General features: G+C 46.6%; 1 protein-coding gene across 2 annotated transcripts; it reads right to left on the reverse strand.

Annotated features, from left to right (window-relative positions):
* Positions 1-249: 249 nt before the first annotated feature.
* Positions 250-23,818, reverse strand: LCP2 (lymphocyte cytosolic protein 2). Of its 2 annotated transcripts, XM_033180274.1 has the most exons (7): positions 23,515-23,818; positions 19,303-19,365; positions 15,329-15,375; positions 2,694-2,759; positions 2,219-2,250; positions 1,038-1,228; positions 250-988 (listed from the first exon to the last, which is right to left on the reverse strand). In XM_033180274.1, the coding sequence occupies exons 1-6, from the start codon at positions 23,590-23,592 to the stop codon at positions 1,044-1,046; spliced, it is 471 nt and encodes a 156-aa protein (XP_033036165.1). In that variant the 5' UTR covers positions 23,593-23,818; the 3' UTR covers positions 250-988; positions 1,038-1,043. The 2 variants fall into 2 exon arrangements, with proteins under 2 accessions (XP_033036165.1, XP_033036164.1); XM_033180273.1 differs by having other exon boundaries at positions 250-1,228.
* Positions 23,819-25,479: the final 1,661 nt, after the last annotated feature.

Raw genomic sequence — 25,479 nt, forward strand, 5'->3', positions numbered from 1 at the left:
CTCCGCCCGATTAAATGCTTCTTTTACCAGAATCCCAATAGGACAAGGGACATTCTGTTTCTGCTTTCTTTTTTTTTTTTTTTTTTTGAGACACAGTCTGGCTTTGCCGCCCAGGCTGGAGTACAGTGACACGATCTCGGCTCACTGCAAGCTCCACCTCCCAGTTTCACACCATTCTCCTGCCTCAGCCTCCCGAGTAGCTGGGACTACAGGCACCCGCCACCACGCCCAGCTAATTTTTTTGTATTTTTAGTAGAGACAGTGTTTCACCGTGTTAGTCAGGATGGTCTCGATCTCCTGATCTCGTGATCCACCCACCTCCCAAAGTGCTGGGATGACAGGCGTGAGCCACCGTGCCCAGCCTGTTTTTGCTTTCTAAAGGCACTAGAGGCAGCCTTGTACCAGAAGGACCACTTAACTGAGGGTTTGGTTACCTGGGCCCTAGGTCTGCCTCTAACTAGCTTTGTGTTCTACACAAGTCACATTCTGCTCTCCTGTGGGCTTAGTTGCCTCATCTGTAAAATGAACAGATTGGGTTACAGTCCACAATAGAGTTCTTAGCCTGAGACTGCTTCGTGGGTGGTGACTGTGTATATAGGTTCCGGGAGAGGGGCTGTACAATCCATCGGACTCTCAGAGTAGGCACTGTGACCTTGCAATGTAAAAACCAACTGGATCGCACCCTTTTGAGGTCTTTTCCGGGCTAACAGTCGGTTCTGAAGTTCTTCTCCCTCCGTGCCACCAATGGGGACTTAAGTCCATGAGAAAAGCTACTTGTGGGTAGATTTCTAGGAGTGTCCATTTTTGGAGATGGGGGTTGTGAGTGGGGAGTGGTAGCAGTGGGTAAAGTGCAGTCAGCAAAGTACAGCCTAGGGTCACATGCAGCCTACCCTCTGTGTTTGTAAATGAAGCTTTATGGGCACAAAGTCAAGCCTATTTGTTTGCTCATTGTCTGTGGCTGCTTTTGTGCTCCAGTAGCAGAGTTGAGTAGCTGAGACAGAGGCTGCATGGCTCCCAAAGCCAAAACTATTTCCTGTCTGGCCCTATGTAGAGCACCTTTTCTGGGCCATGGGTGGGTGTGCTGGCATCATGTTAGAGCCCCACTCCACTTGGCTCCATGCTGGGTCTATATCACAAAGCCGCCCTGGACGCTGCTGTAAAGGTGCAAGAACAGCCCACACCATACTCACAAAGGACGACCAGCCCCCATTGTCCTCTTCGTGGCTTTCTGTGGAAGGAGATGACACCACCATCAGTACTGAAGAAAGCCGCCGCTTGAAAGAAAGTCAAAGCTTCCCCATTTGATGCCTTCCCTCAGCAATGCCCCTTCCCCGGCTTCCACCTACCTTCCACACCCCTGGGGGTTTAGCCACTTACTGTCAACTCCAGAGACCCTGCCCAAGGTGCTCATTCTACTGGAGAACCAGGGGGTGGCAATGGTTCTCAACCTTTCACATGTGTAACAGTGATTTAGGAAGTGCTTTAAGACCTGCAGTTACCTGGGGGCCTGTGCCTACTGTTTCTAACTCAGCAGGACAGGACAGGCCCCAGGAATCTGCATTGCAACACTTGTGCGATTGAACAGTTGAAAAGCTGCTTTACTGTAATCCCAGCACTTCGGGAGGCTGAGGTGGGCGGTCACAAGGTCAGGAGATCGAGACTATCCTGGCTAACACGGTGAAACCCTGTCTCTACTAAAAATACAAAAGACTAGCCGGGCGAGGTGGTGGGCGCCTGTAGTCCCAGCTACTCAGGAGTCTGATGCAGGAGAATGGCGTGAACCCGGGAGGTGGAGCTTGCAGTCAGCCCAGATCGCGCCACTGCACTCCAGCCTGGGCGACTGAGCGAGACTCCGTCTCAAAAAAAAAAAAAAAAAAAAGACAAGCTGCTTTAAAGACTCAGATGCAGGGAGACTAGCTCAGCTCACGTGCTCACTCAGAGGTGGGTCCCTGTTTTCCTCTACAGAGCCCCCAGAGTTCCTTAGTGTGTCTCTGAAGATGGTCCCAGCAGAACAGGGGCCATAAGCCAGGTGCCCTGCAGAGAGACATCTCCTCCCCTCCATCTAGACCCAAACTGTTTTCTGGGTAAGAAATGGCTGACAGACAAGTCAGTAAGGTCACCTGAATGAACTCAAGGAGCGCCCCGAACCAGAAAGGCAAGAAAATTGAAATACCTATCACCAACTAAAGCAATCACCTCTCAGCCCTGATAGCTTTACCTGTCTCTTCAGGAAACCGCTGGACTTGGGGTCTGCAAAGGCAAATAGCATTGCGTTAACGGTCTTGTTGATTTAAGGGGATCTCCCTCTTTCCTCAATCTGGTCCAGCGAGAGGGAGCCCCAGTGGAGGACATGTCTCACTGCTCAAGAGGGGCTTGTGTCCTTGCTGCTCAGCAACTGGGGCTAGGATACCCTGAAAATTCTGGAAATCACCAAGCCACATCAGTGGCATGACTGGAAGCTCATGACTGTCTGATGCTTTAGAGGGAGGTTCCCCTGATGTCCCAGACCCAGGGACAGGATGCAGGGCAGGGGAGGAAACCCCTTCCTCTCCTTGGACACCATCTTCCAGACCCCTGGGATTCAGGGGACCAATGCAGGTCAAAAAGTAAGGCAAAAATAGTTCTGTGCTTTCCTTTTAAGGTTCAACTTGGGATTGAAAAATCTTGCATTTCCTTACACCAGCTCCACTCACTTGCGTGTGAAGATGCTCCTCCTCTCTTCATTCTTGTTGATTTCTTGACTTAACTTACTGAGAATCCTGCAAGATAAAGAGACAGATGAAGAGACAAAACCATCTTCTCTCAGTCTCAACCTTCCCCCTGACCCTTGATGTCCCCTGGTCTATAGAAACTTGGGGCACCAGGGCCAACTTTAGCCAGCCTCCTCTTTGTCACCTCTGCAGGGACCCTCTGCTCCTCACTTCCTTCCAGAATTTGCCACCTTTTTCTCCAGGCCAGACCTTCCTCCTGCCCAGGAAGCTTTCTTTCCTCCTTGCTGATCTGTGTCTGGCTGAGCCTTCCAAGTCCAGCTCAGAGCTCCCCCTTAAAGACTTGTCAGCTCACACCTGGCTTTCCCTCTGAAAATCAGGAACCTTAGGCTCTAGATACAATAGCTGCGTATTTTCTTTTCTTACTATTCCTGGGGCTGAGTTCCCCTGGCTCTGCATGACCTGGCAGTGCTGTCTTGCTCCCAAGAATCTTCAGACCATCATCTAGACCCACAGGAATCAGCTGCTTCTTGGAGATTTCTTATCATAACCTCTAGTGGGCTGTTCTGTGGCCTCCCATCTCCTTCCATCTTCCCCTCCCGGACTCCCACTCGGTGATGCGGATTCTTATAAAAGCTTGGGGAGGTATTCTCTATAAAGGCAGGGGCTGCAGAATGAGAGACTCCCTGAATCACTCATGTCCCTGAGACCAGCTTTGACGAAGACACTTGAAGATATTCTTAGTCCCCAGGTTCTTTCATGTCAGAACTAGCAAATCCCCAAATCCCAGGATAGAGCTGGGGAAGCTGGGGCAGGAGGGCTTTGCTGTCAGAACGGTATCTCCAGCATGCCCTAGCAACAAGCATCCATTCCAGTCTCTCAAACATCCAGAACTTGAGACTCCAGCCCCATTTAGTACCCATTGATGAGACCAACAAGACCCTTGGTAGTCAACAGGCTTAGTGTTTCCTCAAAATTTGGGGCAACTGGAAGGAACCTCAGATTATCAGTCCAATTTCATTTTACAGAGGAGGTGGCAGAGGCCAAGACAAAGAAGGGACTAGCGGATCATGAAGTCAAGAGATCAAGACCATCCTGGCCAACATGGTGAAACCCTGTCTCTACTAAATTTACAAAAAAAGCTGGGGCATGGCGGCGCGTGCCTGTGGTCCCAGCTACTTGGGAGGCTGAGGCAGGAGAATCACTTGAACCCGGGAGGCGGAGGTTGCAGTGAGCCAAGATCATACCACTGCACTACAGCCTGGGCGACAGAGGGAGACTTCATATTTAATAAAAAAAAAAGGGGGGGACTAGCTTGAAGCCACACCGTAGTTAGTGGTAAAGACCACCCTTCTTCCCACAACTCACACCAGCACCAAAAGCTTGCCTTTCAAATTTCCAAGCCAGTGCCCTTTCAATGCACACACCCCTGTGTCAGCTCCCTTTCTGCTGCAAGCTCTCTGGAGGCAGACACTGTTGAGTCCCTGGCCTGCCTATGAGAGCGGCTCATGATCTCTACTCTTTCTGCTTAACGACCATCTCAAAGTAATGAGTTTAGCCTAAAATAAACTTGCTAAGTTAGCAAAGGAAGTCCTTAGCAGCCACCATTTCTCGATTCCTCCATCACCTCCCCGGCCCCTCAACTCCCCCATTTCTCCCAATAAATGGGATCCAGGCTGGGCGCAGTGGCTCATGACTATAATCCTAGCACTTTGGGAGGCTGAGGTGAGCAGATCACTGAGGTCAGGAGTTCGAGACCAGCCTGGCCAACATGGTGAAACCCCATCTCTACTAAAAATACAAAAATTAGTCGGGCGTGCTGCATGCCTGTAATCCCAGTTACTCAGGAGGCTGAGGCAGGAGAACCACTTGAACCTGGGAGTCAGAGGTTGCAGTGAGCCGAGATCACACCACTGTACTCTAGGCTGGGGACAAGAGCAAAACTTCGCCTCAAAAAAAAAAAAAAAAAAAAAAAAGAAATGGTATCCAAACCTCCTACCTCATTAGAATAATAGGATAAACAAATTTTGATAAACACATTGGGTACTTAAGAGGAAAGAGAAGGAGAAAGGGAAAGGTTTACTCTCTGTAGTAATATTGTTGACAACTCCAGGCTTCTGTGACTGCGCAGAGGGAGAGAGGTTTTAAGAGCAGCAGCGGGGGCTTCCCAGTCGCCTCCTGACCATGCCGTCAGAGTGCTTGTGACACGGTTCTTTTTGGTTCCTTTAAGTGGTTATTTCAAGAAGACAATGGACGTGTGGGATGGAAGGACTCCTACAGAGTGGGCGAGGGAGCCCCGTTAGTGTTCTGTGTCCTGGCCATGTCAGGCGGTGCTGGCTGCAGCAGCCACTCCCATTCTGTCACCTGTTTATTCAACAATGTGCACTGAGGGCCTTCTAAGTGCTGGGAACTTAAGTGCTCAAGGTGCATCAATGAACAAAACAGACAGATCCCTGCTAGTGGAGAGGAAGCTTTAAGGAGGGGAAATGTGATGCATATGCACCATGCGCACGCAGCGTGGGGGGCTGGGGAGGGGGATGGGAGTGCAGGGTGGGGTGCGGTTGCCATTTAAAATGATCGGGCCTCACTGAAGAGGTGACATTTCAGTAATGACTTGAGCGAGGTGGGACTGAGGCTCACCTCAACGCCCTTCTCCTACAGAGCTTGATGGGGCTCTGACCAGCTCACAGCGCTGCTTTGGATCTTGAAAGAATCTCCTGCTCTCTGTGGTGTTGCCTCTCACCAGTATCTCTACAGCCAGGCTGGAGGATGCTGGGGCTCGAACTGGGTGAGGAAGGAAATGCCAAACCGCAGGCCTCAGCAGAGGAGCAGCAAAGAGCTGAGCGGGGGGTGGGCAGAACTGGGCCTGACAGTTGGCTTGCAGCAAAGTGTGGGCTCCCAGGGTTCTTCTGCTTTAATGGGCTACAGGAAGCACCTTCCAAGCCTATGGGACCACTGCCAGGGACTGGTGGACGGGGCAACAGTGATGGTGGGCACAGCAGGGAGGTGGTTGCTATGGCTATCACTAGGTGCAAACCTTCAAGTTACACCCTACCCCCAGAGGACCAAGTGACAGTGAGTTGAGGTAGGTGACTCATTCTCCCTTCACCCCATAAACCCCACGCCTCACTCAGGACCAGTGCAAGAAGTGACGGGGGCTGGGCAGCCATAGACAGTAGTCCTCTCTGCTTGCCTTCGTTTAAGGAACTAGCTGGCCCTGGAAATTGGCTGAACCTCCCCCCAGGAAGCCAGCCCATTGTAGGAAGGTGGCATTCTACAATGACCTGGGTCCAGCCCAGCTGCATCCCTAACTTGCAGCATGGTGGGGGCTAGTCTTCATCTTCTCAGTCAAGGGCTATCCTGGTAATGTACAACGTACAGGGCCTGCAGGCATAGACGGTCTAACTGCAATGTCTGGCCCCAAGGGTGGCACCCACTGTGTGACCTCAGACAAGGCAGCTGCCCTCACCTGGCCCCAGATTCCTTATCAGCACAATACAGGGGTTAAACCTGATTAGTGAATCCCTGATGGGCTGATCATCATGATTACCTAGCTATACCTGTTACAAACACTGATCACCAGGCCCAGCCAAACCTACCTGAACAGACCCTCCGGGGAGAAGCCTGAGGCTCAGTGACATCAGCCAGCCCCCACGTGATTTTTATTATGATCCAAAAAGCTTGTGGAATAAATCCTGTTATTCTTGACACTGATGAAATTGTTTGTTTGCTTGTTTTAAAGAGAAGGAGAAGGAAAGGCAGGAGAAGAAACTTGGTGATTCTAAAGGGAGTGAAGTAGGGGAGTGGGGGTATGCGAGGCCTTAGCTGGCCTTTGATATAGCTCTTTAATTCTCCCCCATGCTTGAACAACTGTGAAGGAAGACCTACTAGTGGGTCTGGAAATCAACTTTGCTGATGACACAAGAAGAAAGAAACTATACAAGAAAAGAAGGCTGGCAGGCAGGCGGAAAAGAAGGGAGAGAGGGAGGGTGGAAGGGAAGGGAAGGGAATGGAAGGAAAGGGAAGGGAAGGAGAGGAGTACAGAATAGAAAATAATCAGCGCACAAAGCATCCATTGTTCCGTGAAAATTCCATCTTCGTTTCCTCTACTGTGGCACATGTAGCTGTGTACTGGCTTATGGATATAGAGCGCGTTCTTGCCACAGCTTTGGCCAACTTCTGACCTACTCCTTTTATAGGGCCCTCCCACAGTAGGAGCCTTGTTCCCTGGGCTCAGATTTCAGACTGCCTGCTGCTCCCTCCCGGGACAAAGCTTCCAGGCCCTGGGTAGGGCAGATGCCTCTTCCACAGCGCTGTTCTCGCTGTTCTCGCAGTGGGACCCTGGAACTCTCCTTCTTTTCCCCACCCCTCCTCCCTGCACACATTCCCATGCTCAATCCTGCTCTCACTCTGCATTCCAATCCTTCTTCCAAGGAACAAAATGTTCTTTCCGTCTTTTTTTTTTTTTTTTTTTTTGAGACGGAGTCTCGCTCTGTGGCCCAGGCTGGAGTGCAGTGGCCGGATCTCAGCTCACTGCAACCTCCGCCTCCCAGGTTCACGCCATTCTCCTGCCTCAGCCTCCCGAGTGGCTGGGACTACAGGCGCCCACCACCTCACCCGGCTAGTTTTTTGTATTTTTTAGTAGTGACGGGGTTTCACCGTGTTCGCCAGGATGATCTCGATCTCCTGACCTCGTGATCCGCCCGTCTCGGCCTCCCAAAGTGCTGGGATTACAGGCTTGAGCCACCGCGCCCGGCCTGTTCTTTCTGTCTTTAAAGATCGTCCCTTGACCCAAGAGCTAAATCTTCTAAATTCTATCCTTGTTACCTGAGAAGCCAGAGGCAGCCAGATGTTTTAAGACTCAGGAAGGAGCTTTTCACCATCACCTGAGGCCTCGGTCGACAGCGTAATAGTAGGACATAATAATTTGAGGACACAGGGTGTTCTCCCTACTTGTCACCCAGGTCCCACTGCAGTTTTACATGGAGTGTTTTTCTGGTGCCTCACGATCATTTTCCTGGTATACAAGTATAATTATTCTCATTTTTACAAATAAAAAAGGCAGGGCTGGCCAGGTGTGTTGGCTCATGCCTGTAATCCCAGCACTTTGGGAGGCCAAGGCGGGTGGGTCACCTGAGGTCAGGAGTTCGAGACCAGCCTGGCCAACGTGGCAAAAGCCCATCTCTACTAAAAATATAAAAATTAGCTGGGCATGGTGATGCCTGTAATCCCAGCTACTCAGGAGGCTGAGGCAGGAGAATCACTTGAACCCAGGAGGTGGAGGTTGCCGTGAGCCAAGATTGCACCATTGCACTCCTGTCTGGGCAACAAGAGTGAAACTCCAACTCAAAAAAAAAAAAAAAAAAAAAAGAAAGACGAGGCTCTGAGGGACGCATCTGTCAAAAGGCATGTGACCAGCATTTATGGGGAGAGGAGGCTTCACTTCGAGTGCTGTGGGCTTGCACTGGAAGAGACGGAGCAACAGCCAAGGGAGGCACCTTTCCTGTGGGAGGGCCCTTGAGGACTGATGAGACCTGGGTCCCTGGACAGCAATTAGCCACTGAATGGGACAGGGGAGGACCATGTTGGAGAGAGGCCCTGTCACTCTTTTGGTTTTGCTGAGGGCTGGCCATATTCTTTTTTTTTTTTTTTTTTTTTTTTTTGAGACAGAGTCTTGCTCTGTTGCCCAGACGAGTGCAGTGGTGCGATTTTGGCTCACTGCAAGCTCCGCCTCCCGGGTTCACGCCATTCTCCTGCCTCAGCCTCCTGAGTAGCTGGGACTACAGGCACCAGGCACCACACCTGTCTATTTTTTTTGTATTTTTAGTAGAGATGGGGTTTCACTGTGTTAGCCAGGATGGTCTCGATCTCCTGACCTCGTGATCTGCCCTCCTTGGCCTCCAAAAGTGCTGGGATTACAGGCATTTGAGTGGCCACATTCTTTAACAGGCACAAGAATATTCATTTCGCCTCTGTGTCCCTTCCTCCACACCTTTCCCGTCTTCCCTGTCTCTGGTAGGGAAATAGGTACACAGGAGATGCCTCAGTAGGTTGTTTCTGCCATGAGACTCACAGCCTTTCAGGGAGACAGACAAATATTTCTGCATTATTTCTCAGCTTGAATCTTAAGTTTTCCCAACCTAATTGCACTATTGGTAATGGCTACAGGGAGAACCAGCAGAAAGAGTATTATCCAATACCTATCTGCTGCCTCCACCGCCCACCCCGTTACTCTCCTCTCCTTAATTTTAAAGTTACACTGTGGATTTAAATACAAAACGTATAACATACGCTCCTTTAATGAACTGCAAAAAGACACCAGTAGATTTGAACATGTATTCATGTATTCTGTTGATTTAACCAGACTGTCGTCAGCTGTACATGAGGGTCAACCTAGGCCCTATAAAGGGAGCCTTCATTCTTTTTCTTTAAAAATCCTCCACCTTTACAATGTTGGAGGTGTCTTGGGATCAACCATGTCCTGAGAGAGTGACAGTATTTTCAGGCTGACAGAATCTTCCTCACCACAACTTACCTTCTTAAAAATCTATTTAATACTTATATTGTAAGCATCAGGGAAGGAAATAGAGACATTCAGAGGAGTGTAATATTGTTTTGGTTTTCTGTACACGAACACAATTTCTTTTCCAAAGGCCTTTGGGGTAATGATCAAGACAAATAAACCTGTGTACAAGGGCTGGAATGAATAAAGTATTGAACACCTGTAAGTATCAAGGACAGCACCAGGCAATTTATGTTTGCTGCCTCCTTTAATGTTCCCCATTCCTTAGAAGTTAGCTCTTTTCTCTTTTACAGACAAGGAAGCTGAGGCTGATTGCTTAAATGACTTCTCCGAGGTCCTACAGCTGGTGGGAGGCAAAGTCAGCTTTAGAGCCTGGATCTCCCTCACTCCAAAACCCTCCGTCCTCTCTATTCTTTAATCTCTCCTCTCCAGAAAGATAGAATAGTTAAAAACTAAAATTGCTCTAATTGGGATTTTACATAAAGCAAGAATAGCCAACACTTATTCAGTGCATATTGTTATTTTCCCAATATTTCCCCTAATTTTCCCATTAATCCTCTGAGGTAGGTTCTATCATTATTCACATTATATAGATGAGGAAGCAGAGGCTCGGAGAGCTGAGCTAACTTGCCCTCAAGTCTACGGCCTGTGAATGGAAGGATTGGATTTCAAGCATCTGACCTCAGAGCCTGAGCTTTTTCTCACTAAGCTCTCCTATCTGCCTGTTTATACTCAAAATAATAGCACTTAAAATTGGTGGGCTTGTACAGTCTCTGTAACCCATCCTTTCCTCTTATAGTTTAGGAAGCTGAGGGTGGTCGAGGGATGTGTCCCAGGTCACATAAGTCATTGGAAGTAGAGCTGGAATTGGTCCTTGTTACACACTTCTGCCAAGAGGGACAGTGAGTCTCTAAGTCACCTCATTAGGGCAGCCTGGACCTTCCCTTGATATCTTCTCCATCGTTCTCCACGTTAACCTTTCATGTTCTGTGGGCAGGCCTCATAGTCTTTCTAGGGGGCACATTCAAACACATAGGAGGAGGGGATTCCATCACAGGCCAAGTTTCTGTTTCAGTTTTCAGAGAGCTAAAGAAATATCCCACCCCAGCCCGTTCGCAACATGTTTCTAATTCTCCCGTTCACGCTAACCAGAAGCCATTTCCCACCCCTGCCACCTTCTCCAAGCTCTCAAAAAAGCCAGAAGACATCAGCTGAGCTTAGCCTTAAGGTGAAAAAGTATCTTCCAAGTTGAAAGTGACTTCTTTATCTCTGTCCTTCCACTGTTCTGATTAAATCTCTTCCATCCTCCCATCTTCACACAGCGCTAGGGTAGGCTCTTAGCTCATTGGCAGGATCTTGGTCACTACCAACTAACTTGGTCCCATGTCCCCAGCTGGGCTGTCCTCCAAATCATCACTTACATGTCCTGGACAGAGATAAGACACAAATTCACCTTGATGCTTACTTCACCAACACTCTCTGGCTCCTGAGAACGACTCATGGGACCTTGATAAATTGTGGCACACGGCCCCCAACCAGTCACTTCAGCCTCTTTGCTGTCCACTCCCCCAGGTATACGCCCCAGCTGCTCTGCCCCACTGGCCGTTCCGCCAGGCACACTGAGTGGTGCCTCTGTAATATGTTCCCATTTCTAGAATGTCCTACAAACCATCCTTCCTATTTCGAGATTTAACTTAGGGTCCCTTCCTCCCTTGTCTGCCCTGAATACTCTGGGGAAAATTACTCCTGCCTTCCTGCTAGCGCTTGAACTTGTGCATGCATGCACCATTGCACTGTTGTAATTGTAGTATAATTGCTTTGCTTGTCTATCTGACCTCCCTTTAGAATGTGAGTGTCCTGAGGATGAGGATTCTGTCCCATATCTTTGTAGCCTGAGTAATTTTAACAAAGGCCTAACACATTGTAGTTATCTAATAGCAGTTCACTAAATAACTAAAGTATTATGGAACTATTAATCTTGTATAGGGACCACAAGATGCAAACTCAAATGCCCTCAAGGGCCATGTACATACATAGACCTACACAGTTACCATTTCTGGCATTCTTCATTCCTATGTACATGTCCAGTTAATAGCTGGTGTCACTTCCTTTCTGCTTGAAGGACTTTTAAAAAGCACCTGTGGCAGTACAGTTCAGATTCTGTGTGTCTGAAAAAGTCTTTATTTCGTCTTCATTTTTGAAAGATATTTTTGCCTAGTATTGAACTCTAGGTTGACAATATTTTTCTTTTGCTCTTTTACTTTCGAGAAAGCTGCTGTGATCCTTACATTTGTTCCTTTGTATGTAACATGTCTCTTTTTTTTCTGACTGCTTTTAAGATTTTCTTTTTATCATTAATTTTGAGCAATTTGATTATGATGTACCTCAGAGCTAGTTTTCTTCCTATTTCTTACATTTGGGGTTCGTTGAGCCTCTTGGATCTGTGGGTTTATAATTTGCATCCAGTTTGCAACATTTTTAGCCTTTATGTCTTCAAGTGTTTTATTTCTGTCTCTTCTACCCCACTCACATACATATTCTTTCCTCTCCTTTGGGGACTTTAGACATATATTTGGCTCTCTGAAAGTGTCCCAAAATTCGTTGATGCTTTTTTTTTTTTTTTTTATGGAGTCTTGCCCTGTCACCCAGGCTGGAGTACAGTGGCACAATCTCAGTTCACTGCAGCCTCCATCTCCCAGGTTCAAGTGATTCTCTTGCCTCAATTTCTTGACTAGCTGGGACTACAGGCACCTGCCACCATACCTAGTGAATTTTTGTATTTTTAGTAGAGATGGAGTTTTGCGATATTGGCCAGGCTGGTCTCAAAATCCTGATCTCAGGTGATCCGTCCACCTCAACCTCCCAAAGTGCTGGGATTACAGGTGTGAGCCACCGCACCCAGTCCCTTGATGCTCTTTTCAGTGTTTTGTTTTAGTTTTTTTCTCTGTGTGTTTCAATTTGGACAATTTCTATTACCGTATCTTCATGTTTACTACTATTTTCTTTTGTAATGTCTAATCTGCTGTGAATCCCAAGCAGTGTATTTCTAATCTCAGATTTTATAGTTTACATTTCTAGAGGTTCTGTTGGGTTTTTTTTTTTTTAATTTCCTATGCCTAAATTTAACTTTTAGAACACATGAAATACACTCAACATTCTCTTTGTTTGCTAATTTTAATCTCTGTGTCAGTTATGGGTCAGTTTTGATGTTTTAGTTTTTCTCCTCGTTGTGGGTTATATTTTCCTGCTCATTTGCATGCTTGTTAGTCTCTGATTAGATGCCTAATATCATAAATTTAATTTGTTGGGTAGTGAATATTTTTACATTCCTATAAATAGTTTTAAGTTTTGTTCTGAGATGTAGTTAAGTTACTTAGAAGCAGTTTGTTTCTTTTGGGTCTTTCTTTTAAGGTTTTCTAGCCAGGATCAGAACAATTTTTAGATTAGGGCTAATTATTCCCCACTACTAAGGCAAGATCCTTCTAGGCATGCTACCCAATGACTGTGAATCTCCAGGTTTTCCAGTCATGCTGGAAAGGCACCATTTCCAGCCCTGTGAGTGGCTACTCTTTCCTCCAGTACTGTTGGGTAGTTCTTTTGCCACCTACAGGTAGTCTCTTCTTTCATGCATGGACTGATCTGTGCTCTGCTAAAGAGGGGCCCCTCTGAAGCTCTCCAGAATGCTGTCTCTATGTAGCTCTCTCCTCTCTGACACCTGTTGAATGAACTCTAGGCTCCTGGACTCTCTGCTGCCTCCTCAACTCAAGTCGTCCACCAGACCCGGCACCGTGTTCCCTGCTCCCTGTGCCATGGCCTGGAGATTCTCAAAGCAGCAAGCAACCACAGGCTTCACCGCCTTTGTTTTCCATCCCTCGGTGTCTGATGCCCAATGTCTTGAAAATTGCTCTTTCATATATTTTGCCTGGTTATTTGGTTATTTCAGGTGGGAAAGTAAATCTGATCCCTGTTGTTTCATCTTTTTTGAAAGCCATGATATGAAATAAATGGTTGACGCACCTTAGGATGATCCCTCAGGGAATGGTGGGACCCTGGTGAACTGGGGAGCACAAATCCCAACTAAACAGGCAGCAGACATCAGATTGGGCTGACTATTGCCACAGTAGAATATATGCCCTCAATTGCCACATCTTTCACTTGTTTCTAAAGAGGCTGGATTTTGTGAAATTTTTCCTGATTTCAAAGCAGTGGTCACCAAACTTACACCTGCAGCCTGGGACTGGCCCACCAGCCACCAATTCTGATACCTGTGTGTAAAGATCCCTATTTTGCAAACAACTATGATTTATCTCTACAACATCGCATTTCTGCAAACATAGAAATGTTCCATATCTGTACTCTCCAGCATAGTAGTCACCAGCTATACATAGCTATTAAAATGTGGCTAGTGCCTCAGGGGAATGAATTTTAAATTTAATTTAAATTGAAGTAGCCACATGTGGTTAGATATCCTTAGAAAGCTCAAGCCATCTTCAACAACATGTGTCCCTGGAGATAGACAGCACCAAAGGCAAATCCTTATTCCTCTCTTTTCCTTCCCGCTTCCAGACAAGGGAAAGCCTATAGTCATGCTAAAAATAGTCTCCTTAATTGAGCCGCCAGCATTCTTACCTATTCATGAGATCTCCCCACCTCCTAGTCCTTTGGCCTACTCCCTTTTATTATGATGAGCTCTGAGACCCTTAGAGTAAGAGAAGGGTCCTTATACAATGTCCAGAGAAGAGAACTCAAACTGGTAACACACAGACTATATGTAGCCCTTAGGTGTGTTTACTGTGGCCTTCACAATATTTAAAACATTTGAACCAATCTTTAAAAATTGAGATATATCACATGAAACCCATGTTTCTAGTTATTCTTGATAAATTTGAAGACTGGACATTGTTGGGTCCACACTGACTGGAGCTGAGGAGCTGCTGCACTCTTTGAATGGAACATATGATATCTGATTTGCCACAGTCCCCACCATTCACTATTGTTTCACCAACAATGAGGCTTTGCGATGGTTACTTTTTTCATCATATGATAACTGTGCTATTATTTTTCTTATAATGGAGAAATATTTCATCATACACAATGTTTACCACTGTTTTGTCCAATGATGATAAAACAAAACAAAACAACAGGGCTTTGTGTGCCAATTTTACACATTTATAGTGGGCTCCTGCAGGTATTTGAGTGTGTGAGACCTTTACTAGAGGGATGAAAAATACATGGCATGACATGCATACGGCAACTTCCCATTTCAGCACCTATGGCAGACATGAATAATGAATCACAGCTCCCTTTCCTTGGGATTCTTCTCAACATAACCTCCCTGGCAGCACTCAGTATCGACACATAATCATGTCCATTGCTGTCATCTGGTTCAGCTCTCATTTTACTGTGTGAGAAATGGAGGTCAAGAAAACTTAAGCCATCACTGAGTCAATGGTGACGCCACAATGAAACCTTGACACTGGTGCTATTTTCACAGGCCCAAGCACCCCATGAGAAGAGAAGAAATGAAAACACGGGCCAAAGTTGAGCTTGTTTTTGGCAAGAGCATCCAGGTCGCCAGCTGGGCTGGATCTGTGACTTCTGTTTTCCAGCTCTTCATGTAACTTCTGTTCCCCACATCCTGCCCTTGCCCTCATCCTTCCTACTTGCTTTCTTTTTTTTTTTTTTTTTTTTTTTTTTGAGACGGAGTCTCGCTCTGTCGCCCAGGCTGGAGTGCAGTGGCGCAATCTCGGCTCACTGCAAGCTCCGCCTCCCAGGTTCACGCCATTCTCCTGCCTCAGCCTCCTGAGTAGCTGGGACTACAGGCGCCCGCCACCGCGCCCGGCTAATTTTTTGTATTTTTAGTAGAGACGGGGTTTCACCATGTTAGCCAGGATGGTCTCGATCTCCTGACCTTGTGATCCACCCGTCTCGGCCTCCCAAAGTGCTGGGATTACAGGCGTGAGCCACCGTGCCCGGCCCCTACTTGCTTTCTTATTTCAAGCCAACAATGACATAGAGCCGACCCAGCCCCCACTCACACTACTCCCTATTCCCACCTCTGCTCCCAGATCACCTATAGAGTTGGAGGAGTACTTACGGCACCCGGAGCTTGGGGAACTTCTGGATGTCATTTTCTGTCAGGTTCTGAAATGAAGACACATATGGCAGGCAGGTTACAACCCACAGAAAGGGCTTTGGGTAGGAGGGGAAGAGTGATATGTGAAACAATATAGGGAGTGGCGGGGACTGTGGCAAACGGAGGAGAAAGCTCCCGGCCCACCCACCCTACCAAAGTGGGCAGCCTCTAGATGTTTTGCCTAAAAGCCTGTGGGCCTGGTGTTGCTGGAGCTGCTTTTTCAAAGGGAATCCTTAAATCTGGGTTTTATGTGAAATGCTCTGAGTTCCAAATGTTGACAAATAATTTTGACTAAAACACTGTGAGAGCTAAATCTGTGAAACCAAACAACTCGTTTTGTGGGCTGCATTTGGCCATGTTGTGACCTCTTCCCTACACCCCAGACCTCAGGCCCTCTCAGTCTCCACAAGGTCAGCTGCAGAGAAGCCAGCCTGGAGCACTGCGTGCCTCTTTTACCGACATCACACCCCGGAGAGCCTCTTTCACCAGGGTTATTGGTAGAATTCTCAAGATATGGGGATGCCATGCAAAGGCTTTCCTGAGGGAACTGAGAAGGGAGAGGAGAAAGAAACTCATATTTGTCAAGAACTAACCCTGGGCCTCTGCCTCTTAACACCTTAGTGAATCCTCACATCAACTCTGTGATGCAGGAGTTACCAGCATTCCCATTCCGCAAGTGAGAAAGCCGAGGCTCAGGGATATGAAGGGGATTTCCACTCGTGGGGAATGAGCTGGGGCTGGAATTCCACTCTATGACATCCATAATCTATTTTCTTCCTGCAAACCTCCATCCTACCATGCCTGATCCTTTTGAGGGCCCCCGTGCCCTATGTCGGAAGGGAAGACCTGGATTTCATTCAGGGCAGAAATGTGCTTGTTCAAAATATTTAACTCCCCAGACTCCCTTGCAGAGGGTGGAGGTCACATGACTCTGCTGTGGACAGTAAGATACAACCACAGTCTGCTGGATGGAGCTCCTGGAAAAGTTACTACTTTCCTGGAAAAAAGGGAGCATGCATTTACTGTTCACCATACACCTTCTCCTCTTTGCCTTTCTCCCCTCCTCCCTGCCTTTCTCCCATATCTCCCTGGAGATATGATGCCTAGAGGTGAAGTGGCCAACTCATAACCATTAGGACAGAAGTCACAGGCTTTTCCATAGGTTAGATGAAGGCTAGGTCTTGATGACTTCCTTCACCATCGCCAAGCACCCCCCTATACATTTCTTATTACTTGAAACAGACTGACCCTTATTTGGTTAGGCCTCTGTGGTCAGGTTTCTGCAACATGGGTCACATGCCTTCCCAGCTGACACAGGTCTCAAGCTCCTTTTATCTTCTTTTTATACCTTGTAGAAGCATAGCTTCTACCAGATAAGGATCTATCCTTTTCAGTGGAAAACAAAAATGGCAAAGAAAGAAAGAAAGAAGGGAGAGAGAGAGAGAGAAAGAAAGAAAAGAAAAGAAGGAAAAGGAAGGAAGGAAGAAGAAAGAAAGAAAGAAAGAAAAGAAAGAAAGAAAGAAAGAAAGAAAGAAAAGAAAGAAAGAAGAAAAGAAAAAAGGAAGGAAAGAAAGAAGAAAGAAGGAAAGAAAGAGAAAGAGATGGGGAGAGGGAAGGAAGGAAGGAAAGAAAGAGAGAGGGAGAAGAAAGAAGAAAGGGAAGGAAAGGAAAGGGGAAAGAGGGAAGAGGAGAGGGGAGGACAAGGGAGGGGAGGGAGGGAAGAAGGAAGGAAGGAAGGAGGGAAGGAAGGAAGGAAGGAGGGAAGGAGGGAAGGAAGGAAGGAGGGAAGGAAGGAAGGAAGGAAGGAAGGAAGGAAGGAAGGAAAGAAGGAAGGAAGGAAGGAAGTTAGGAAAATAACTAGGGCCTTTCACTTTTGCCTTCAATAGCAGAGTGGCCCTGGAATTACAGAGCTGGAAAGGGTGATAGATGAGTAATCAGAGCTTAGATCAAGCGTCCCCAGTTGTATCCAGCACACCTGTGGTGGAGGGTGGGTTTCAGCAGAAGCTGCCTTTACATCTCCCAGTTGCTGGGACAGGCACTGGATTCTGCTTCCTTTCTTCTGGTTCCTATCACCCTACTTTCCACTTCCTCCTCTTCATACAATGAACAGAATGTGCCACATTGTCTGAAGAACTGATAGAGGACTGATTGGAGCAGAGGAAACATAGCTGCCTAGATACCATCTCTCAAACAACCCTGTTCTACCAGGCCTGACACTCCCACTGGGACTGTTGTGGGGAATCACAGAGCTGGGAGGGGTCATCACCCACTATGACCCAGTCCACTGTGCTCAGTCAACAGGGTAGGAAGCAAGGCAGGCTGAGAGAGGTCAAGTGCTTGCTCAGGGTGACCCAGGCAACAGGGCCTCGCAGGCACCATCTGCAAAGATGTCTTCCTCCCTTTCTGTTCAACTGTGATAAGTCTCTGTTCTCAGTGCTAATAGCACCAGAATGAAATATTTGGGTTTAGCAATAATTTGCAAGAATAGCACTAAAACTCCAGGAGTTCTACTGACTCAAATCTCACTACGAATAAAAAATATTGTTAAAAACTCAAATGGTATTAGACTAAATTAAGTGTATGCTTTAGTTCAATTACGAGGTCTGTGACATAGAACAAATCACATCACACCTCTGCATGTGTTTCCTCATCTGCAAATGAGGTAGTTGGAAACCTTTCTGAACATATGTTTCTGCTATAAAACAAGTTTCTAGAAGGCAGAAATCGTATCTTAACCATTTCTCTATCCCCACCACCTATAATGCTCTCCAGTACGTAAAAGTAGCTCAGGAAACTACTTGTCAAGTGAACCAATAGGCGAATGAATGAATGATTTAGGTGGACAGTGAGTAAACATGTCTTACATGGCACCTGGAAGCAAAACTCAGACCAATAGGAGCACAGTTTAGTTTCAGCATAAGACTTGAGAGCTGCCTAGAAAGGGCCAGATGACTGTGGGTAGTGGCAAGCTCACCATCACTGAAGGAATTCAAGAAGATGTTGGTAGCAGAGATGTAATATAAGAAATGGATTGGTGTTCTCTGGGGTCAAGCTGGAGCTGTGATCTCTCTGGTCTCGTCCAAATGGCCTGAAGTCTCATGGTCAAGTTCCCTTACTGACAATGTCTTACAGGGAGACACAACTTAGCTTACTCTCCCCACTCTGAATTTAAATTAGGAACATCTACGCCCATGAGACCCTTGAAGTCTTGTTTTCAAAGAGTAAAGCAAAGTTCCCAGAAAAGATGGGTTGGTGCAGTCAGGGTCTTTCTTAACCCATGGGCAAAGGTGTCATTTCAGGGAAAATGCTCAAACCACCTCCCCGACCACAACCTAGCACCTCTGTCCCCACCATTAAAGCTGCATCATTTTCCCTTTAATGGCTTAGTCTTTAATATACATCTGCACCTTGGTCTTAGACTTCAAGCTTTTTGAAGTATAATACAGTGGAGACAGCCATATCACATGTGTGTTTGATACAATATCAGCTTTATGAATCTGGTAGTGAGAAAGAAGGAAGTAATTGAAACAATGAGGGGGATGCCATCCTTTATTTCACTCATGAGTATGTGCTCCAGAGTGAGAAATGGGAAGTGAGAAGCTTCTGTTCGCCCATATGGTCCTTCTTCCCCTTGGGCTTCTCAAAGGATGGATGGCATTTAAATAGATTTTCCAGACTTTTTTTTACTATACTTGGATTCCTCTTTAAAGTGGAAGTGGAAGATCAGAGAGGGATTCTGGATGGTAGGATCCTGAGAGGTAGTGAGAGAGGGGGCCCTACCAAATTTCTGGAGAAGGCAAAGGGCTGTGTGGGGATCCTAAAGACAGGCATTGACCATGGGTGTCCCCGGGGAAAGGGTAGGGCAGTTGGCCCTGCAGCCGTGGGGAAAAGTGCCGAACAGTCTTGGTTTGTGTGTTGGACTAGCCAGAGCTTACCAAGAAGCGAGCCCCATCGATGTGGTACTTCTTCACTGCCTTCTCACAGTCCTTATAGTTGAGCTGCAAAGAGAAGAGGAAGGTGTTGTCAGTGACGGGCAGGCTCATACCATTGGTTCCTCTCCCTTGTCTACCCCAGAAACTTAGCACTTTGCGGTACTTGTGGCTAGCCAGGCTCCCCACTGCCCTCCCTTGGCTAACAGAGGGCCCAGTCCCCACCTCAGCCTCGCTTTCACTACCCCCTTGGGACTGCCTGAAATGGAGAAATTGCCTTGCTCTAAGGCTTCAGGGCCAACCCTTCCAGAAAGACTGCCTTCAAGGCATGCAGAGCTCTGCCCTATGCTCCTCAAGAAGGTAGAGAGGGGCTGAAAGAAGAAAAGAAATACCATCCATTGTCTCGATGCCCAGAGACAACCTCAGTGTTTCTTTCAATGCTTTCTTCCTAGCATGTTTCTAAACATAATTGAGGTTATGATTTAGATTCAATCTCATTATCCTGACTTTTTTTTCTCTTAAATTACCTGAAAGGATAATATAAACACTGCCTAGTGTTATGCAAACTCAATTTAAACATTATTTTTAATGACCACAACATTATTTAATCATTCCCTTATTGCTGGGCGTTTAGATTATTTACCAAACTGCTGTTTCAATAATGATAATAAAAATGACTAACAATTATCGAAAGCTTTCTGTATGGCAGGCACTGGTCCAAGTGGTTAAACTAGTCTTCAATCATTTTACCCTCACATTTTGCAGATGGGGAATGAGAGACACAGACAGCAAGTAACTTGCATGAGGTTCCATGGATTTTAGGTGACAGGTTTCAGAACAGGCTTTAATGTCTCTTTCAGAAATATTCCCCTTTTAATAACAGTATAACTTATATATGGTAAGTAAAATGAGCAAATGAAAATGCAGCTTCATTTATTTGCAGTACATCATCCCAATCAAAATATAGACCATCATGGATACTATTTTGCAAAACTTTTTCCTCCCTCTTTGAGATAAATTGTTTAAGTCAGAATCTCAGAACAGAGTTATATAGGATCCATATGAATGAGCATTTTTAAGACCTTGGTTATTTTCCTAAACCAATCAGCAATCAAATGAAGTGCTGGTTTCAACTTGTCCTCAACAGCATAAATGTTCACATTTGAAGTATCTCTCAGCTTGCTGCTTTGAGGTGGAGCATTTAAGGTTAAATGTTTCTCCTTGAGGATCCCAGGTTCTCCTCACAAGGGGTGGGGGTTGGGGGGGGGGCTCATGGTTTGTGGCAGCCTTCTTTTGGAGCACATTTTAAACCATCTTTTTATCTTATAGCTGACAAATCCAAAGAATAAATACAATTGTTGTGATGTCTTAGCTTGGAAGGGCGGGATGAATATCATACTCAGAAAGCTGACTTAGAAGTTGATATTGAAAGCATGTCGCATCTGTGGAGCCCTGGTATCCCCTTTATGTACAGGCAGTGGAGGGTAAGTGGTTCTTGGAAGAGTCAACTGCCTTTAATTCATCATCCTCACTGTTATCATTATCAGATAAACCAGATGATTTTGAAGAGTGCTAACTTTGTGTCTAGATCAGCAGAGAGTCCTGCAGACTGGGACCCAGGCATTTGATTCTGCTCCAGCAAGATCTGGGCTTGTGGACCTCAAATCTGTATTTTTAAGGAGCATAAAGCGGTCCAGAAAAGTTAACTGGATTTGTAGTAAGGAAGACTGAGGCCTCTAGAGGCAAAAAGGCTGGTCTAAGGTCACACAGTATGCTGGGATACCAGCTGGGACCCCACCTAGGATTAGGACACATAGCTCTGAGCCAGTGCCTCTCCACTGCATGACCCAAAGACGTTCTCCTGCAAGTCAAAAGGAATTGGACAGATTGAACAAATATACAACGTGGTCTCAGTCCTCAGGAGCTTATATTCCAGACACAGGATGAGGTACACATGTCAGAGACAAGAAGACACAAAATCCCACCAGTCTGCATTGGTGTCCCCAGCTAGGAGCCAGTTAATAGAGAAGGAAAAAGGGCAGATGGAACATGAATTAGGACCCATCTGTCTGCTGAGTGCCTTACACCCATCATTTCCTTTAATCCTCACAACCAGCCCACGGAGTTAGTTACTGTTCATATCTCTATTTCACTGATGAGGAAGTTGAGGCACAGAGAAGCAAAGCAACTATGGGAAAGTTGCCAAGCTAGCAGGTGGCAGAGCCAGGGCAAGGTGTGTCTGACTCCAGAGCTGACTCAGGAGGTGACTCCAAGGGAGGCGTCTCCAGGAGAGGCCTGACCCCACTACTTGGGTAGAGTTTGCATCTGCAGATCAATCCTTTACATGTCATGATTGATGGCTGAGATCCATTCCTAAACAACTCTGCGGTCCATTCATTTGGTATTTTCTTTCAGGGGGCTGAGGTACTCAGAATCTGAGGGGTTTCTATCCAAGTCTGTGGAGAGACTAGGACTTCCAGGATCACAGATTCACCTCAGCTCCTAGTTTCTCCCCTCAGTCCATTTATGCCAGAAGAAGGAACCTGCCTGGGTGCTGTAGATTTGTCCTGGGGTCTGAGATATCCAGGAAGAAAACTCTCCCTTCCCCCAGCTCAGGCACAGAGGTCTTCCTATACCATCCCTGACCCATGGTCCATCTCCCTGTACTGATGGGAGTTTTAGGGATCAATTCTCTGTTGCTCAATTGGATTGTGTAATTCTCCTGGTCACACCTGAAGGTCAGGCCTGTCTGTGCCTCTCAGCCCATTTCAAGTCTTTCTCTTCATAATTCTCAATTCCTTTCTTTTTCCTTTACCGAGGTAACGAGGTAACATGCAACTTTATTCCTTCTTGGCAAATTTTACCTTGTTGCCCTATCTTATTTGGTCTATATTTGAGAAAGATATTTAGAAACAACCTTCAAAAAACCAGTTGTGCAACAATATTTGCTGAAACCTAAGTTTATTATGACCTTGCAGAAGGAACAAAACAGAAATGAAAGCACTAAATGTGGCCAAAAAAACCCAAAAAAAACAGGATCTGTGAGCTGCACCCCTACCATACCACACCTAGTTTAACATGTTCACATTTTCTTCTTCAGGTTGGGGTAGAACAGCTGTGACTATAAATGCCTTGGAACTGCGTAGACTCCAGGTTTGGCTATATGTCCTGGGAACCTCGTCTACCCACTTGAATCTCAATTTCCCCAGGAAAAACAGGAAGCTGAATTAGATGACTTCTACCATCTTAGCTTTACAATCTCATCTTTATGACAGTCTGGAATGTCAACAGAATCTGATGCCAGCCTGCAGGGATGAGGGTGTCAGAAGCTTAAATGTCTCTCACAAGGCATCTTACCGCATGGTCAGGGTAGAGGGACCCTAACTAAGTCATGTGGCTTGAGATCTGCCCAAGCAGATGTGTTGTCCCCTTCTGCCAATGACCAAGCACAGGGATCCTTCAGTCTTTCTTCTAAGCCCAGAAGACAGGACAGCAACATTCTGGTCCCAGCACTGCCACAAGCCTCTTCCCCTCTAGGGATCTCAGTTTTCATAGCTATAAATTGGGGCTCATATCAGTTTTCTGGCCTGCTTCACAAGACTCTCATAAAGCTACAAGGAGACTCTGCCCCAAGCAGGAGCTTGAGGACCCCCCTCAGGGTTTTGAGCAGTGAAAGCCTAAATGCCGTGTCCGGCCTATTCTTTCTCCTGCCTCCAGGACACCATGTCTCCCCTTTCTAGTAAGGAGCGTTGATCTCATTAGCAGTTGCAACAGTTCTCTGCATCTCAGAGCATGGACTTTAAAACCAGATAGGTGTGACTTGAATCTTGCCTCTATCACATGTGGTCCCTAGGGCTTCGGACCATTTCAGTTTCCTGAGCTGACTTTACAGCTGAGTCAAGGGGATAACAATGCTGACCTCACAGGACAGTAGGGAGCATTAAATGAGACGGTGCCTGTGAAACACTGAATTCAAACCCTAGCACATAATAGGCACATACTCATTTGAGGGCTCCTGCTCACATCCTTCTCTCCAGAACTCATTGCCAGGAAAACTCAGCAGTCTATATGGCGCTCACTCAACCAGTAAAGTTGCCATAGGGTACCATTGCTATCTTAATACACCTCCCACATTCTGCCCCAGTTCCATTGTCAAGCCTCAGTTCAGCCCACCAAAGGCACTATCCTCATGACCACTCACACAAGAGCAAGGCTCACCTTCTTGAAATAGTCAGCAAGGCTGTCAGGGTCCCAGCCCAGGACCTCTGAGCGAAAGGGCACATTCCTCAGTGCCATGGCTGCTCTCCCGGGAGGAAGCTCACAAGCTGAGCATGGGCGCTGCACCCATGGGCAGAGAAGCTCAAATCCAGAGCTCAGAGGCTTTCTTGGCTCTTCCAACTCCCTGCTACCCTGTGGAACACCCTTGTTGGAGCCGATGTCTTTTCTGCCGTAGCCAGATCCCAGAAAGCAACAACTTCCTCTGCGAACAAATATGGTCTCTTCTCAGAAAACGACTCAGCTAGTTTCCTTTACCACTTCCTCTGCTGGGCTCTAAATAAGTAAACAAGGAAGCCCAGCTCTGGGGGCTTGAGATGCAGAGAGAGCCCCAGGGTTGGTAATTCCCCACTGACTCCAGTCACTACAACCCAGTAGGAGAGGCAATGAAGGGATCTTAAACTCCAGTGTGAGTCTGAGTATTTTTCCTTTAAACTCTGGGCACCTGTATGTCTACACGGCATGCTTGCTCAGCTGGGGCTTTGCAGACCAAAATCTATGCTGATGGTTGACCTGAAATACAGACAATTTCCCACATCAGTGAATTGCTGGAGCGTGGTCTTTTAATGCTTTCCAACCACCTTCCCCTCCCACCATCACTGGGATTCTTTCAGCTGCCTATTTACAGTTGTCATGAGAGGGTCCTCAAGGAATGAGTGAGTCAGGCACCCAGGGCTGAACAAAGTGCTGCACTGTGCGGACAGGGCTCAGTTTCTGATGTGACTATTTCTGTGCTATGCAACCTTAGGCAAGGACTTAAAAGCTGGGAATCTCAGTTTCCAAATTTGTATAATAGGAAAACAGTGATTCCTCATATACACATGAAACTTAGATGCATTTAACCAGACAAACCTAAAAAGAAAAATTAAAAAGCAAAAAAACTTAATGATTGCTATTGATAGTGTCATATATTCCATTCACTATTGTTTCCACAATATGTTTTATTCACTATTGATTCTGCTATATATTCTAGCCAAAGAGCACATTCCCTGGAGATAGAAGGTGAGAATCTGCCATTTTCTTAGTTTCAGACATTGTTTATTTCTCATAATTGAACAACTTATTGGCAGAAGGTGAGTCCAGTGTGTAAAAGCAACTATATTTGTGCAATAAGGCAACCTCTAAACATAAGTTACTACTTCATCTAATGCTACACACACACACACACACACACACACACACACAGAGTCATCTGTTCCAAGGCTATTGCCTTTACTAAGTGATGCTATGTTGGTCCTTAAGGTGGTGCCTCCCTGAGGGTTTTCAAGCATAGCTTTGGCCATGCACAGTTTCTGTCTTATACACACTCTGAGGAGCCCCGCCGTCATTGTAATGCACCAGCCTCACAAGCTGGTGGGCAGCTTAAATGAAATACACATTTTGCTCCAGGCCCAGCACCAGCTCATCAATGTGAGCTGGTGTTAGCCTCACCTTAGAAGGTGCTGAGGGCATCAGTGAAGGTAGCCCAGGCCATTTGCTCCTTGCAGGGCCTCACACCTAAGAGCTCTTTCTTTTTTTCCTTCCTTCCTTCCTTCCTTCCTTCCTTTCCTTCCTTCTTTCTTTCTTTCTTTCTTTCTTTCTTCCTTTTTTTTTTCTTTTGAGACGGAGTTTCACTCTTGTTGCCCGGGCTGGAGTGCAATGGTGCCATCTCGGCTCACCACAAACTCTGCCTCCCAGTTTCAAACGATTCTCTTTCCTCAGCCTCCTGAGTGGCTGGGATTACAGGTATGTACCACCATGCCCAGCTACTTTTGTATTTTTAGTAGAGACGGGGTTTATCTCAGTTGGTTGGGCTGGCCTCAAACTCCCAACCTTAGGTGACCCGCCCGCCTCAGCCTTCCAAAGTGCTGGGATTACAGGCATGAGCCATTGCTCCTGGGCCGCATCTAAGAGCTCTTGGTAGCTGAT

This window comes from Trachypithecus francoisi, unplaced genomic scaffold (assembly GCF_009764315.1).
Source record: "Trachypithecus francoisi isolate TF-2019V2 unplaced genomic scaffold, Tfra_2.0 Lachesis_group2, whole genome shotgun sequence".
NCBI classification, from domain to species: Eukaryota; Metazoa; Chordata; class Mammalia; order Primates; family Cercopithecidae; genus Trachypithecus; species Trachypithecus francoisi.

What these genes read in the sequence shown, in the direction of transcription:
- LCP2 (XM_033180274.1), bottom strand. Translation starts at nt 23,592, where the DNA reads ATGGCACTGAGGAATGTGCCCTTTCGCTCAGAGGTCCTGGGCTGGGAC. An exon ending in TTCCCCAAGCTCCGGGTGCC is followed by an intron (nt 2,760 to 15,328) that starts GTAAGTACTCCT and finishes TTTATCTTGCAG; the next exon opens with GATTCTCAGTAAGTTAAGTC. An exon ending in AGGAGCATCTTCACACGCAA is followed by an intron (nt 2,251 to 2,693) that starts GTGAGTGGAGCT and finishes TTGCCTTTGCAG; the next exon opens with ACCCCAAGTCCAGCGGTTTC.